Here is a 17467-nt window from a genome sequence, read left to right as displayed (position 1 = left end):
TATAGAATTAGCCCTTGTGATGCAATTATTCAGATAGCCAAGTTCCTTCAGGTCTTCCGTGAATGGGTGGGATGGGAGGGATGAGCTGGAATGGTGATTGAGTGGTGGGCCATAATAGTGTATGTATGTATAAACCCTCTTTAGTGAATATGGGCAATGTAGTTCAGCCTGTAAATTGAAGGGCAAAACTGGAAAAAAAAACACTATCCTAGTCACACCACCTCCCAGCATTCTGTCCACATATCCATTACACCTCAATGCAACTTTCTTCATTCACTTCACATCACTACATTAGAGAACTTCCTTGTCCTTCCTCCAAAGAAAAAATTTATTTTTTTTATTTAATTCATCTGGTTTTAGGAAGTTCATTTCACCTGCTGGAACATAATACAATTCTCCATCACTTACTGTCTGCCCATAATAGTTGGCAAGTGTACAATGTATCTCCTTGTCTTCACCATTCTGAAGCCAACAAATCCCTTTCCCATTAATATTATTCTCCAATCTATCTCTTTCTTGGGTTTGTTCTATTTTTTACATCACCATCCAGGCTTCCAATCTGCAAATTAAATCTCCTAGGATTTGAACTAACTCTAACACTTCACTTCCCATGCTAAAGCTACATTTCAAGTTATACTCTTCTGGCACCATATATAAACCATTACTTAAAATCATGACTTTAAACTCTTTCCACTTACACTTTATAATCTTATTTTTACATGAATCTGCCTTAAGTTTCTTCCCAGACACCACAAAAAATAATCTACAGTACAAAACATGGTGCAGTTAGCCAGAACTGCAAAAGATAATATCTGACCTGGGTGCAGAAGAGGCCACAGCAGGGACAACAATTGTGCTGCCTCAGACGCCCGTGGTGGATATCACAAAGTAGCATGAATGGAATTTTCCCACTCACTCGGAAGTACCTATGGATATAAAAGGGTATGCCTATAAGGATCACTTTTCCTTTTTTGTGCAAAATAATCACCTGCTGTATGCTAGGACTTGGCACTTCCTTAATTGCATGCAGGAAGTGTGAGTTAAGGGTGACAAATAGAATGCACTAGAACGATCATCTCTTGCAATGTAGCCCTACTCAACTTCTGAAGGTGCATGTTTACAATAGTTAACAAATCTGTCTGCTGCTTGCATAAACACTGTTGCAATGATATCTGACATCCAAGTATACAAACTTTATTAAATCTCACTTGTGGCTTGCAACAACATTGCAGCATCCAATCATACGTCCATCAAAGGAGTCCACAGCCTGACAGTACACATCCCCACTGATATCAACTGCAACGGCATTTTCTCGCAACTGGCATTTGCACAGCACATTTGTAAGGGTTGGGGCAGCCTGAGGAGGAATGCCAAAAAAGAGAATTAAAATCATTACTTAATTCATTAATTCAACTTATGAATTATTGTTGTCGGCAAAAAAATAATAATAATAATAAAATAAAAAAACTACTAAAAAATTTACAGTCCGGAATGCACTATACAAATAAGAGTACATAACAGCTAGCCTTGAGAGAATCTACAAACAGGAAGAATTAAAACATACAAAACGAAGACTTTCATAATAGACTAACTGGGAGACGAGCACGTGTGTTGCTGCTAAAGTCCACTCTAACCATTATTAATACTTAAGTGGTATAAAACAGCAACCCTATTCTATTATCTGAATAAAATTTTGCCAATACCGTACATTAATACTTTATATAAAGTACTTTTATGGCCTGTTTGTAGTGTAATACAAGGAAAAATATATAGCACAGAAGTAAGACTTTTAGACATCTTTTGAAAATGCTGAAAGTGTCTAATAAAGGAAGAGCCTTTTATATAGTGTTCATTAGAGTATATGGAGGGTTCATTGTAATTAAGTAAAACAGGAAAGCAGTACAGTTTATCTCATCCTCTCAATTACTATAGCCAAATTATTATTTTAGTTTTGGAGAGGTATCTTGTAGGGAAGGGGTTGCAGAGATCTGTGTTGTTCTTAAAAATTTTTTAGTAAAGAATAGCCATGGACTACGGAAGCAAAAGCATGGAGATAGACTTATCGCCAATCTCGGCCAGACAGACTGGGGTCGACCAATAACAACAACAAAACAAGCACAGGGCTCACTTTTACAGTCTTGTCTTGTGATAGTGCAAATCTAAAGCCTACATTTAAATTTTCTGAAGTTTATGTAAACTTTGTATGATATAACAGAAATGAATATATAGTACAGTACACAACTGCGATGCACCTCGCTTTTGTATTCCGAGATTCAACTAATAAAGGATTCATACACAATGCCTGTTCTGTATGCAGTCGTTTTTAATTTCTATGATATTCGATACACTTCCATATACTAAAATTCCTGGAAAAACAACTTAAAATCATGCAAGCCAAATCTAACTGCTTACGGGGAACTTTATTTGGGATGTGACCTTGACAACCTTACTGATTTTTCAGCTTTTGGCCACATCAATTTTTTATATCCTACAAGCATTACCATACCAACTACATGACACACAGAGCAAACTAAAGTATTAGCATCCAAGCAAAATAAATTTATCACAGAAAGGTAAATATGAAAGAAAGGCACAACTGCACAAAAAAATTAAATAAATACCCCTGTAATTCAAAAAATAATAATAAACAGGAGGGAAACATGACAATCCAACAACAAGCCTCAGGGTCACCAGACATGGGGAACAGGGGACCATAAATATCTGCAACCCCACCAGGCCCCTCTCCTGGTGACAACTAAACAAGATGCTCTGAAGCATTGTTTGCCATGCTTTCTATCAATTTATGCAACATTCATGGGCTTTCCAACAATTTCCTTTCTACTGAACATCACCTCTCTTCCTCTCAACCTCACTTTCCTTCCTCACCAGAACAGCTGATAATCACTGTCAGCAGCTTCTGTTCTGTATCTTCTACTTTTTCTATCCTAATTTCAATGCCAGAGATGGATTTTACTGTATATGTATGTGCCCAACAACCTAACTTACTCTGTTTTTCCTGAATTTAATTCATCTGAATATTTTACACTTCTGCTGTGGCTATCCTGTTAATTGTTTCCTTTACAAAGGCTCCACCATGCATGCACGCATCAGCCTTAGTTACCTAATGGAGGCTCTCCATGCTGCTCAATCTCTGGCAGTCCCCCCATTCATTCCCTTATCCCTGAGGTCACACTCTATGACCTCATCTCAAGTCTTTTTTGGTCTGCCTCTCACAACCCAACTCCCAATTTTCAAACTTCTCACTTTCTGCACCCAATTGTCATCCCCCATCCCTTCCACATGCCAAAACCACCTCAATGTACTCCTCCTCATTACAACACCAATACACTTCAGTCCCACTCTTCCTCTCAACTTTTCCATCATAAACCTAGCCCCCCAAGGCCTTGCATTCAAGGATGCACTGCATATCCACCTAATTATTGTCATTTCTGTATATATGAGCCTATGTATATCCTCTTCCTTTACTGCCCTGGTCTCACTACCATACAGCATTACACTCCTAACACATGCCACATACAAAGATCCCTCAGCTTAGAAGAAGAGCCCGCTCAATGTCAGGAGAAGAAACAGCACCTTGAACTTCTTCCAACCACTCCTCAATTTAGCCACAGAGCTAGCTTCAGCCCCACCACCAGCACATAACATGTCTCCCAAGTAACACAACTCTTCCACACACTCAAGAGACTTGCCAGCAAGAACAATCCTCTCACGCCTGATGATTTCCACATGCTCTCCCCGACGCGTTGCACATATGAAATCAGCATTATCTCAAAGTCTACCACTAATACCACTACATCTCTTATGCTCCACTTATTACAAACACTGCACATGATGAAATTACTTCCGGCACCCTTGTGGCAAACTGAACATGGCCACTCTCCCTCTTCTTTGACAGTACTGCCACCAACCCTAGATACAATCACCTTTGTTTTAACTGCATTTACCCTCGAGCCCTTGTGTCCCATACCATCTCTACTTCCTAAATCCATGCATAATATATACATGCTGTTCATTTATCCTCTATCCGAGGTTGCACAACAACAACTTATCCCATAATTCCACTGACTAGGCATAATTCTTTGATTATCTTACTTCTAAAGTGGAACATTTTCTTTTCAGTGAAATCTCAGTTTTAAAAGATTTAAATGTTCACCAGCACCTTTGGCTCTCTTCTCCATTAACTAAGAGCTGCAGTGGTTTGGTGATAGAATAAGTGCATAAGCCGTGATTTTAATGCTTTGCCCCTCACTGTGATGGACACTGAAAGTGGGCACTGGTAGTGCCTGTATGTCCTTGCATTAAGCTACATATGTTTGCACTCCGTTACTATTACCAATGGCGCATACCAGTACAGACTAACAAACACAAACACAACTAATAAAACAATTCCACCTTCATATGCATTACTTTTCCTACAGACAACCCATCCCCAATCACACTCTGCCATAACTGAGAAGGATTAATTTTGGCAATTGCTCTCCCTCCAACCACAAGATTCAATTCTGCAGTGAACCTAATATGAACAGATACTGAGATACAGATCCAGTTACAGATCCATCTGGTGAACAAGCCTACATCTTTTCTACTCTTGATCACCTAGAGGACCTTGTACAGCACTCAATACGAATCCCTGTTTGGCTTGCAGAATTTCAATATATTCTGACCCTTTTCATAAAAGAAACTGCCTATTCTGTCAATCTTTTTCCCCACTGAACTCATCTTACCATAACTTTTACTTAGGTAACCTGTCCTACTGCTCCCGTAATGACAGTGGGTCCTCCCAAGAAGCGACATCTGTGGAATTTGGTGCTGCAAACTTGGAGACCCTCAGGCAGTACATGTAATTCCTTGACTTTCTTCAGAATTACTACTGCTTCCAATGATGAAAGCCAACTAAGTTTGCTACACTTCATGTGCATAAACCTCTCCAGCAAGGAAGCACAATCATAAAACTCTGAACTGTATATTATTCAATAGTTTTCCGTTCACATCATGAATTCATTATATTTTCTCTAATTTCTTCTCTATTCACTTTCCCAGATCCATGAATGCCTAACATTCCTCCACGCATGCTTACTTCACTGCAAGTCTTAACTGCAGTTGTTAGACCTCTACCACTCCCACTCCAAAATCATTATATTCATAACTTAGCAGATATTCTGACATATTCCTTTCTACCCACCTCCAAAATCAATTACCTGTGTGCTACCACACCTCAGCTCTCATCATTCCCACTATTAGCCTTATAAACTGTTCTTTCTATGTGATCCTTACTTTGCTTCCAAGCACTGGTTTTGGGTGCACCATAAAATTTTTTAACACTGTAAAAGTGTGCCACAGTTTAAAAAGGATGACAACCACTGCACTGGAGCAGCCTACTATATTTTTAAGATTAGGCATAATATATTTGCATTATATAGATAGAGACAATGTAACAATTATCTGCAATTGTATATGAGAAAAAGACCTAATGGAGTATCGAAAAAGGAATATGAGTACATTGTAACCTTGTAAAAGTGCAGCTGTGAAATGCAGTTTTTACTCACTGCATAATGTTAATATTCAGAAATACAATATGTGAAAGTGATAAACAAAACATACAGCTTGCAAAATGCCACGCTGATGAGAGGTGTGGGTCAAGTTCCCAGGTGAGGACAGGCTATTGGATTGGAGCTCCCCTGGTGAAACTGGAGTCTGGGGGCCAAGAGGAAGGAGTGAGGTGGTACTTCAAAATAGTGCTCAATGCACAATAGTACTGTACCAGCACTACAGTACTGAATTTCCACTCTGAAATGTTCAATATGGCTGTGATGTTTATTAAGAAAATTATATACAGGTACATTAATTGTAGTTCTACTGATGTCCATGCAACATAAAATAATACCCCTTTATTTTGTCCACAGTTTGGCTTGTGAGATGAGAGGATAATGAAATAGGCAAAGACTGAAACACTGTTAAAAGACAGGATAACATACTTCTGACCACAGACAGCTAGTGTCTCTTTTTTTAATAGGTATAATATCACGTTACATACACTATATCCTTAGCTACATGGAAGGATATTATCATAATCATCGTGAAGATCGCATGGTATGGGTGATGTTAGGTGGTGGCAACCACCATCCACTCACTTGATGCAGAGCTGCCTACTTTCTCCTGCAAATTTATCATTCTTTTTCTGTTTCTCCCATCATTCCTGTCACTTTTACAGTACAGTATTACTCTTCTTTCCATTTCAGATGACTTTTCCCTAGGTGACAATCCTGATGGTTTCCTGTAGCCCAGGAAATCACAGGAAACCATTTTTAGTGCCAGTCAGTAACCATATAATCAAACAACAGGTTGATGTGGAGCCAACTATGGTGCTCCTGTTAACTGGGTGGGGGGAGGCAAATGTAGCATACATCTAAGAGCTCCTCCACAATCTACTCCACATCTCATTGTGGCAAGGCATTGTCTGTCCAAGGAAACATCAGTTCACTGCGCGAGACAGCCTTGCAGGGGCAACTGCTTGCCTGCAGTTGATGAGTCTGCTCAAACAGACAGATCAGGCTTGATCAATAAAGACATGGGTTGGGTTGACACATACCAGGGATCTTTGTTCCCTTTCAGGACATGCAATATTCACCTTCTCTTATGCTGAGGAGGTATAAGGCAGCTTGCAGCCAATGTGCTGAATGGTGAGACTGTTACATCTTTATGCTAATATACAGTATGTAGGGAAAGGGGAGGTTTCAGCCCCAACCTCCTCCTTCTCACCCCTGTTAATTTCCTTTTAAAGGGATTGGAAAGAATATCTATCCATCCATCCATTCATCATCCAATCCTATGTTGCCCCAGGAGGAGCATAGGAGCCCAGGACTAAGCAAGTTGGTCCTGACATTTAAGATGAGAGTGACCAGCCTCACTCATCCCTGAGTGGCATAACATAAGCAATAAACCCCAACCATCCCTTGGACATACACCTTCACCGGCTCAATCCGATTGGAGCGACTTACTTACCCACTAAACCACCGGGCGCCGTAATTTGGTTATATGGTTACCACCCAGCATGGTCACTCAGTGTATAATCACCCACAGGCAGAAGGAAGAGGAATGAAGGAAAGAAAAATAGAAGAGGGAGTGTAAAGTCTCCTGTAGGCAGAAGGATTAGGAAAGAATGAAGTAAAGAAAGACAGAAGAGGAAGTAAATAAGGAAGGAGAAGAGGAAAAGGCAGACATCCGAGAGCAGCACTATTTTGAGTGAGTGGATGGTAAGCGCCCCCATCTAGATTAGAGTAACTATATTCACAACATAGCAAAGTAATGTTATGATTCTAAGGAGTCGAGAATGGAATAATGAAATGACATACTTTGAAGGCCAATTAAATGGGGTATTACTGTAATACAGCAGTGGTAAATGAAATCTACAATAGCATACAGTACTGAAAGACACAGAAAAAAAGAGTAAAATTTGGTCTGTTCAGAACATATCCGACCTTAGGCTCTAAAAAAAATAAATAGCCGAGCTATTGAGCTAGGACACTAATCCCCATCAAAGTAGGCCCCTTCTGACTTGACACAAGTAGCCCAGCATTCTTTGCACTGCCTGAAACGTTTTTCAAAGTCAGTTTTTGGTACCCCTTGAGGGGGGGCTTCGTCGCGGTTATCGTGATCTCTCCCCTCGAATGAACAAGACATGCTGGAGTGTGCAAATCGTAATCCAGACTTTCTGAAGACTGTCATCACTGGAGATGAGACTTGGGTGTATAAGTACGACCCAGAAACCAAGGCACAGACGTCCCAGTGGAAGCATGGAAGGTCGCCTCACAAAAAAAGTCTGCAGCAAGGTGAAGTACATGGTGACAGCTTTTTTCGACTACCATGATGCTGTGCATCATGAGTACGCACCAGAAGGTCAGACTGTCAACACACATTACTACCTCAAGGTTACCCAGCAACTTTGTGACTCAGTTCAGCGGAAGACACCAGACCTTTGGAAAGCAGCAAGATGGAAGGCGAACCATGACAATGCCCCTGGCCATTCTTCTCAACTGATTCGGGAATTTCTGGCCGAGCACAACATCCCCCAAGTTCAGCAGGCTCCCTACTCACCAGACAAAGGTTCCGTGAAACTTTTGGTTATTCCCCAAGCTCAAAACTCAACTGAAGGGTTCTCGATTTGAGATGAGAGAAGAGATTATAATAAGTGCAACGAAGTACCTGCAAGAGATACTGAAAACTTACTTTGGAAAAAGTGTCAGGCAGTGGAAAGAATACTGGACTACGTGTGTCAAGCCAGAAGGGGCCTACTTTGAGGGGGATTAGTGTCCTAGGGCAACAGGTTTGCTATTTATTTTTTTTAGAGCCTAAGGTCAGATAGTTTCAGAACAGACCTCGTACCTATACAGAAGGAAAAAGCATCATCCAGTCCTATATTGCCCATTGTGAGGCACTGGGACTTAGAGCAAGGCTTCTATAGTCCAATAAGGATATGTGGCTGGCCTATGCCCCAAGCAGAGGCTGCCTCTTGTGAATTTACTTTGCATTTAGTAGATGACTGCAATTGCTCCCAACTGGTGCCTCAAACCATTCAATCTCAGAGTGAAAGTATTAAATCTTGTACACATCAATCTGCATCCACAAGAAATAAATGGAGATTTTCATATAACTAATGAATCCACCAGGGGTGTATGAACGTCACCTACAGTAGCAATGCCTCAGGCTCCTACATCGCACAGGAATAATATGGGCCTGGATATAACTGCACGTCAAAATTCAAAACACCTCCAAATATTAAAGACATGCAAAAATATCTACATAACCCATGAATCTTAATATTGTATCTAGTTTGAAAACAACACATGTACAAATTAAAAACAGAAATACAATGCAACACAGCACAGTGGAAAACCAACACATACAGTGAATACAATAATGCAATCATGCACACTGAACTCCAACCCAGAATATTAATAATGAGCCCTATAGTTATTCAAAACAGCAGCAGCACTATCATAACCACTAAACACAAACTGTCAACAGATTTTTTTTCAGGTAGGAGAATTATGTAGTTGATGATATAATGTCTTAAAGCAGGCACTTCACTCACCTGCTCCTCTTTCTCTAACTAACAATTATACCTGGCAAAATTAACTGCTAATTAGTTTCACTGTGAAGTCTGGCGCTAGAGAGGAACACTTTCATGTGGTGGCATCGATATAGCCATGTGGCTCTGCTGCCGAGTTATACAAACATTCTTCAGCTCCCTCCCTGCCCTCTGAAAGGGGGATGGTGGACTGCCAAAGAAAGATAAACCTAGTCTGCAGTCCAATGAGTTCACATTTCAGATAAACCTGGAGTTACAACTACTACTATCTACTATTACTGTGCAGCTCAAACCTAGATAAGGATGTACTCAACCCATTCTTAATCTAATATGCAGTCCTTAATTCCACTTCAATCCACCGTCTTGCATATCAAAGCTCAACAGTACCCTTCTCGATGATAAAATAAGTACCTCTCTAACTTCGCTTACTTGTTCTTGCATTCCCAAACCACTACTGAATCATCATTCATCATTTTCAGTCTTTCATCTGTTTTCCATGTACTGTGGGTCTAGTGGGTTCATCTGATAGTACTCCTCCTTTTTTTGCTCTGTCCCACACCAGCTCTCTAGTAACAACTCAAGATCTATAGTCATCATACATCGAATCATCGATGTCTTCTTGGTTTTCCCTGCTGTTGACAGCCCAGAGCCTCAAAGCTTCTACATCTCCTCACTCAATTCCCCAGGTCCATCCTCTCAACATGTATAAACCAGCTTATTCTTCTTAATGCTCTCCACTCCTGGCTGCCTTCTCAGTTCGTCTGAGGATGTCCTGTCTTCTGGCTTCAGTTCACACATCCACTGGATCATTCTAATATTGTTTTGTTCTACTCTCACTATATTCTACTCATTTACACTCCATCTTTCACTGCCATACAAAATGACACTCTTAATTCAGGTTCCAAACATTTTCCCTTTCATGGACAATGAGAACAATCACAATGTTCAGGATGGGTAACTATTCTCTAAACTTTTTCCAAACATTACACACTTTAGCAATGGTGCTCTATGGGGGACCACCACCTGTACTGATGATATCACCAAGGTAGCAGAATTTGTCCACAACCTCTACTGACCCACCTGTCATCAAGTGGTCCGGCAGTGCTCCTACATCTGCTACACCTAAAATCCACCTGTAGCATCTGGCTACCACACAGTTCATTTCTCTTCTTTGAATCCAGTGATTGCAACCAGTATACAGTAGGCACTCACAGGACGCAAGTTTATGGGCGGCAGAGGAGGTCGCGTACTAGGAATTCACATACTGTGAATACATAAACTTATGAGAAAAATTACATATGGGCGGCACCCCCCTTCATCGGTAACCCTTGAGACTCCTTTCAGACCTAAGTATTGTACTGTACAGGGAAATTATGTAAGACATATTCCCTAAGATAAAGTAAACCAACAAGATTATGGCTTTACTAAATCAACAAGGATATGGCTTAACTAAACCAACAAGAATATGGCTGCTCACCTTAACCCACGAGGACAACAGGCTTGATGGAGGCAGGGTGAGGCACATAGCATGCACCTCCTGCACCACCTGCCACACCACCCAACACACCACCTTCCTCACCATTCTCGTCACCAGCACTTTCGACACTTCACTACCTAATTCACTCACTACGTTCATAAACCCTTCAAAGTCTATTTCTGACACCTCAGTCATCGCATCATCCTCAAGATCCTCCCCAAGAAATGGCTCTTCTGATGTTGAAGGGAGTGATTCCTCACTTTCTTGAGGCTGCAGGTAACAGGTGATGAGGCTTTGCTTCCTTCTGTTACCCTCCTGGTTATGCCTGTCTGCGTAGTAGCAGAAGGTTCTGTCCAGTGAAGCCATCACTTCACTCACAACTGACAGTGTTCGATGTCCTTGAATTCTTCCTTGAATTTATCTAGGGCAAACAGTACCCAGCTGATCCCCATCATCGATAAGTCTCCACTCTCCATCACTGATGCTGCTGGCTGTTCTCGGGGTAACCCCGGATTTTGGCCACTCTTTGCTGCCGTCTCACCTATTAAGGTTCAATTCAAGCACTATTACAAAAATACACTAAAATTCGATAATAGGTCCTCGCATACTGTGGATTCGTGTACTGTGCGTACTCACTGTATATCATTTCATACTGTTTATAAAGGCTCCAGCATGCTTGCATGCATCGACCTTGGTCACCAAATGGTGGATCTCACTACACAATATCTGGCAGCCTCCCTGTTCACTCCCTTAACTCTGAGCTCACACACTCTCTCTCTCCCTCTCTCACTGTATGCATGCGTGTGTGTGTGTGTGTGTGTGTGTGTGTGTGTGTGTGTGTGTGTGTGTGTGTGTGTGTGTGTGTGTGTGTGTGTGTGTATACCTGTGTGTGTGTGTATATATATATATATATATTGCCAGATGCCTTAATCCCATACAGGGTGGCCACAAACAAATTGCTTCCATGTCACCCTGTCCCCTGTCATTTCACTGCCCTGCTCCCAGCTCACAGCCCCCTCCCTCATATACCTCTCCACTCCATCCCTCCATCCCATCCTTGGCCTCCCCCTCCCTCTCTCCCCCTCCACCTCACTCACATACACTCTCCTCATCAGTCTCTCACTCCCCATCCTCTCCACATGGCCAAACCACCTCAATATATTTCTCCTAACGCTTCCTATCACATCCACATCCACACCACAATGCTCCTTCACATCCTCATTTGTCAGTCTGTCCCCCCATGTGACTCCACATGCTCCTTTCAAATAACTCATTTCCACTGCTCTCACTCTTGACTTGTGTCCCTCCAACAATGTCCAAGCTTCACTTCCATACATTAGAGTTTGTATCACAATACAGTCATCTAGTAACTTTTTCACTTCCATGCTCACTTCCCTGTTTCTTATCACTGCTTTCAAGGAACCAGCAACCTTTCTTCCTTCTTGTACCCTTTCAAGCACTTCACCTTCAAACTTCCATCCTCACTCATCACACTACTCCAGTACTTAAACGTACTCACATTTTCCACGTCCTCCTCATCCAACCTCACTGTATGTTCACTGACTTCACTGCTTTTGAAGACCATAACTTTACTCTTCCCTACATTCACCTTTAGATTCCATTTCTTATACACTCTCCCAAACTCATCCACCAAGCCTTGCAGCTCCCCTTCGTCTTCACTTAACAACACAGTATCATCTGCAAATAACAGTACAGGGAGTTTCCACACACTGCCCTCTCTCACTAGGGCCACTCCAACATCCACTGCCCTACCTTATATCTTTTTTATACCCCATCCATAAACAGACTGAACAACCATGGAGACATAACACATCCCTGTTTCAACCCAACCTTCAAACAGAAAAATTCACTCAGCCACATGCACTGCAGCCTTAGCCCCCTCATACATACTATTCACAGCATTAAACAATTTCCCATCTACTCCATATATCCTTAAGACTTTCTCCAATCCTTGTCTATCCACCCTGTCATATGCTTTCTCCAAATCCATGAAGGCTGCATACAACTTCTTTCTCTTCTCTAGAAACTTTTCCACTAAGGATCGAAGAATGAATATCTGATCTACACAACCTCTTCCCTTCCTAAAACCTCCCAGTTCTTCTCCAACTAATTCCTCTTTTATCTCCCTAACTCTGTATAATAAGTATCCAACCATACACTTTTCCTATTATACGAAGAAGACAAATGCCCCTGCGATTACCACACACTTCTTTTTCCCCTTTCCCTTTGTACAAAAGAATAATTATACCTGACTTCCAATCCTCCGGGAGTCATGGACAGATGGATGAGAGACTTTTTGGAAGACAGACAAATGAGGACAGTAATAAAGGACAGGATATCTGGATGGAGGGAAGTAACAAGTGGAGTCCCACAGGACTCAGTGTTGGTGCCAGTAATGTTCCTGATTTATGTAAATGATATGGTAGATGGAGTGAACAGTTACACAAGTCTGTTTGCTGATGATGAAAAGAGCTTGAGGAAGGTAAAGGTTGAGGTGGATTGTAAAATGCTGCAAGAGGATCTGGATAGGATACATGATTGGAGCCAGATGTGGGAAATGAAATTTAATGCTAAGAAATGTAAAATATTGGAAATGGGTAAAAGTACCTGGAGGCCATCACTGAATTATTTGATGGGTAATGAACCAATCACAAAAGCGAGAGAAGAGAAATATTTGGGAGTGTTGGTCCAGGACAGTTTGTCACCTGAAAAACACATTAACAAGGCAGTTAAAGAGATGTATAAACTCTTGACTAATATAAGAGTTGCCTTTCATTATATGAATGAAGAGATGATGAAAAAATTGATAGTGGCCATGATTCGCCCCAGGTTAGAATATGCAGAAGTAGTGTGGTCCCCACACAAAAAGAAAGATTTAAACGAGATTGAGAGAGTACAAAGAACAGCAATCAAAATGGTCCCCAGTCTGGCAGATCTGTAATACAGAGAGAGGCTGGAAAAGCTGGGTTTGCCTTCCTTAGAAGAAAGGAGAAAGAGAGGAGACATGATTGCAGTGTTCAGGACCATGATGGGAGTAGATAAAATTGACAAAGAAGATCTGTTTTTATGGGATAAGAGAGTAACAAGAGGACACGGAATGAAACTGAAGAAACCAAGCTGCTTGAAGGATATCAAGAAATATAGTTTTCCTTATAGATATATAGACCTGTGGAATAGCCTGGACAAAGAGATCGTCCAGTCTAAAAACTTAAACAAGTTTAAAGCTAAATTTGACTTACTGAGAAACAGAAACGGGACCCCACAAGTGTAGCTCATTTCCTGTATATCACAATTAGGTAAATACATCGCCAACCGTATCATGGGCTTTGTTCGGTCCTTTGTCATCATCTTTTGGTCAGTCCTGGCCCGTGGCTATATACATATCTTGACTATACAGTATATATATATATATATATATCCAACCATCCATCCATCATCCAATCCTACATTGCCCCATAAGGAGCGTAGGAGCCCAGGGCTAGGCAGCTGGTCCTGACATTTAAGATGAGAGTGACCAGCCTCACTCATCCCTGCATGGCATTACATGAGCCATCAACCCCAACCACCCCTTGGATATAAACCTTCACCGGCTCAATCCGATTGGAACGCAATAATTACCCACTAAACCACCAGGCATCAAAATTTGGTTACAGTATATGGTTACCACTCAGCGTAGTAAATGGTTTCCTGGTGCACGGGAAACCATTTGGCTTGTCACTCAGTGTAGAGTCACCCACAGGCTGAAGGAAGTGGAAAGAATGAAGGAAAGAAAGACAGATGAGGGAGTGTAAAGTCACCCATAGGCAGAAGGACAAGGAAAGAATGAAGGAAAGAAAGACAGAAGAGAATGGAAGGAAAGAAGGATGGAGAGGAAAGGGCAAACACCCGAGAGCAGCACAACATCGAGTCAATGGAAGGTGAGCGCCCCCACCTAACACCATATATATATATATATATATATATATATATATATAGATAGATAGATAGATAGATAGATAAAAGGGGGAGGGAAGTGGGGGGGGGGTTGAGGATGATACAACAGGGAATTCCCATTCTTTCACCTTTTCACACTATTCTCCACTTCTGCCACTGACACATTCTTGGGCACCACATTCATTTCATGCACACCACATTCCTTTGTTGCAGACCACCCAGTCCAATCCTCTTTAAAACTGCTCTACTCTTGTAATACCCATTTACCAATTATACAATAAAATCTTTGAATTTCCTTCATATTTCAATTTCAAATTATTGCATTCTTCAGTTTTCATTGTCATCATTCTCCCACATTCATTTCTACAAAAATCACTGGTTCAAAATTTCTTCCTATCTGCATAAAAATTTATATTCTGTTTTCTCCCACAATCTTCCCTTAAATATTGTTCTCCTCTCTCTTTACTAATCTCATTCTATGAATTTTGTTCTAAACATATTTCCCCTTTCCTTTATGTGACTTCCTTTGTTACAGTCAGTCCATCTGGTTAATCTTTTTCTCTTCCAGCATTAACTTAACATTCACATCCCTCCATTCTGAAATCCTCAGGACACCTTACAAGTTTTTAGCATCCATAACTAAACCCTTGTCATGTGCTCTATATGAGTTTCCTAAACTAAATTGTTCCCAATTCACTAACCTTAGCTCCTCTTCCATCTTGTGCTAATATTCATCTGCCGCTATTCTGTTTCCATTTCCTTCCCCTTCCCTTCCCTTTTTTTTTTTTTTTCACTCTGAGTACCCCTCTTTTTTCCATGCCCTTCTCTATTTTAAGCCATACAATTGAGCAGTTGTGGCACCAAGTTATAATTAATGCAATTCTCTATTCTACCTTCCTTACCATAGAGAAGGCTGTCCCATGGGAGCTTTTATATACAAAGGATCTCATGCTGATGGCAGAGAGTACTGAAGAACTGGATGTAAAATTCCAAGAATGGAGAGATGGTATAGAGTTCTATGGTTTTAGGGTAAACAACAGGAAGACAGAAGACATGATCAGTGGGTGTGACATGGAGCAGGTTACTAATACAGGTAACTAACCATGCACTGAATACAGGAAGGGTGTGAGTATTAATAATATTTTCTGTACTGGTTGCAGTCATAATATTTTCAGTACTGGTTGCAATCACTGAATAATATTTTATGTACTGGTTGCAAATGCTGGACTGAGAGGAAGTGTGGAGAATTATACTGCAGCCTGAAGCTGGGGCTGATTTTGTGGATTTTAGGTGTAGCAGACATAGGGGCGCTGAAACATCACTTGACTGAAGACCAGTAAGATTTGTCATGGCAAGAGATGAGTCACACGTGGTTGTGAAAAAATTCTGTTACTTTGGTGATGTGATCAGTGCAGGCTGTAGTGCTGACTAGAGCACCTTTGTAAAGATGTATAGTGCTTGGAAAAAGTTCAATAAATTGCTGTGCCGCCCACCCTGACATTATGAGTGTTCTCACTGTCAACAAAAGGGAAAGTGGTAACTTTGGGTACTTTATCTACAGTATGTTACAAGAGTCACACTGTATGGCAGTGAAACACAAGACGCAAAAGAGAAGGCTAGTGAAATGTCATGAATATAATCTGATGGATGTGTGCAGTGATAATGGAGGATAAGACACTGTCAAAAGAGCAGAGAAGGCATCTAGGTGTTGATATCATTAGGAAGGAAGCAGAAAGGAGTAGACTAAGACAGTTTGGATATACTGAGATAATGGATACAGTGATTAGGGCGAGGAGGTGTACAGGTAATCGATGACAGGTATGCTGAGAAGGACATGGACGAGGTAGTGGATGCTGACCGTAGATCTAGAGGTATTGCTAGAGAGAAGGTGTGGGACAAAGAAAGATGGCAGAGTGCTATCAGATGAACCCATCTAATCCATATTACATTGAAAACAGACATGAAACTAAATATGATGATCATACTGATGATGATGATGATAATAATCAGATAATTCTCAGTACTGCCCCCTCTCAACTTTGATGTCAATGACAAACCTCACATGTGTCTTCTCAGGGTCAAGTAAGGCATTAATAATGAAAGTTATCTAACTTATGGTATGATACAACATACAACTCTTGTTGCACAGAGCATTATCACTCACCAATCAGATTTCAATATTTCCAGTCCGGTGAGAAATAACATTTCAGAAGAGAACAGACAATACAGAGGAAAGAGGTCTGGTAAATTTTAGGCAATTAACTACAATGTAACCCAGTACCATATGATGACTCTACAGCACTGTGTATACCTGTTCTGATGTAATAATTAGAATTAAACCACGGGAGAAAAATTAACAGCACAATTAAACAATGCCACAACAGAAAATAGTATAACACTCTTGGTGTATGATGTGTAAGAAGACAGAGCATGAATATGTCAACAATGCCCAACTTCAAAAATATTACATTAACACCTGCAATTCCTAATGATAAATGTAAAGTCTCTTTCACTGATTCAGTGATATCCATGAGATATAAAACGTGGTTCAACAAAAATTATGTACCTAGCCATTAAAAATGGGACAACCCTAATTTTCAATTTATTCTGTAAAACAACATAAAAAAAGAGACATTACTCACAACATTTGCTGACTGTGTGCCAATGGGCTTGGCCTGACTTCTTCCGCCACCTTCTGGGGAGTGTGGGGCAGCAATGGCAAGTGGATGTGGCGAGCTGTTGCGACTAAGTCTCTTGCTTTTCCTCACTCCCTCATTGTGAGGTCGGACGTCACTTAGGGAATCACTTGAGTCTGAATTGTGACCTTCCATACCCAAGTCATCCAGTTTTCGTTTGCTAATGCTGTGTCGACGCCTGCTTGAAGTTCTAAGGCAAATGTCTGCTGATGAATTTGATGTGTGGTGAAC

The 17467-nt window shown here is 40.9% G+C and overlaps 1 protein-coding gene across 1 annotated transcript in view; it reads right to left on the bottom strand.

Annotated features, from left to right (window-relative positions):
* Positions 1-17410, bottom strand: part of G9a (histone-lysine N-methyltransferase G9a) — a 57873-nt gene extending 40463 nt beyond the window's left edge. The window contains exons 1-4 of the mRNA XM_080276778.1: positions 17183-17410; positions 5623-5715; positions 1209-1357; positions 818-926 (exon numbers count right to left, since the gene is read on the bottom strand). Of these exons, the coding sequence (XP_080132904.1) occupies positions 818-926; positions 1209-1357; positions 5623-5715; positions 17183-17371 (540 nt within the window). The 5' untranslated portion in view covers positions 17372-17410. The remainder of the gene's footprint in view (positions 1-817; positions 927-1208; positions 1358-5622; positions 5716-17182) is intronic.
* Between the last annotated feature and the right edge of the window lie 57 nt (positions 17411-17467).

The sequence above is a fragment of the Coenobita brevimanus genome, chromosome 66 (assembly GCF_032717465.1).
Source record: "Coenobita brevimanus isolate Jiangsu-jjx chromosome 66, ASM3271746v2, whole genome shotgun sequence".
NCBI lineage: Eukaryota > Metazoa > Arthropoda > Malacostraca > Decapoda > Coenobitidae > Coenobita > Coenobita brevimanus.
This window is presented reverse-complemented; position numbering and strand designations above follow the sequence as displayed.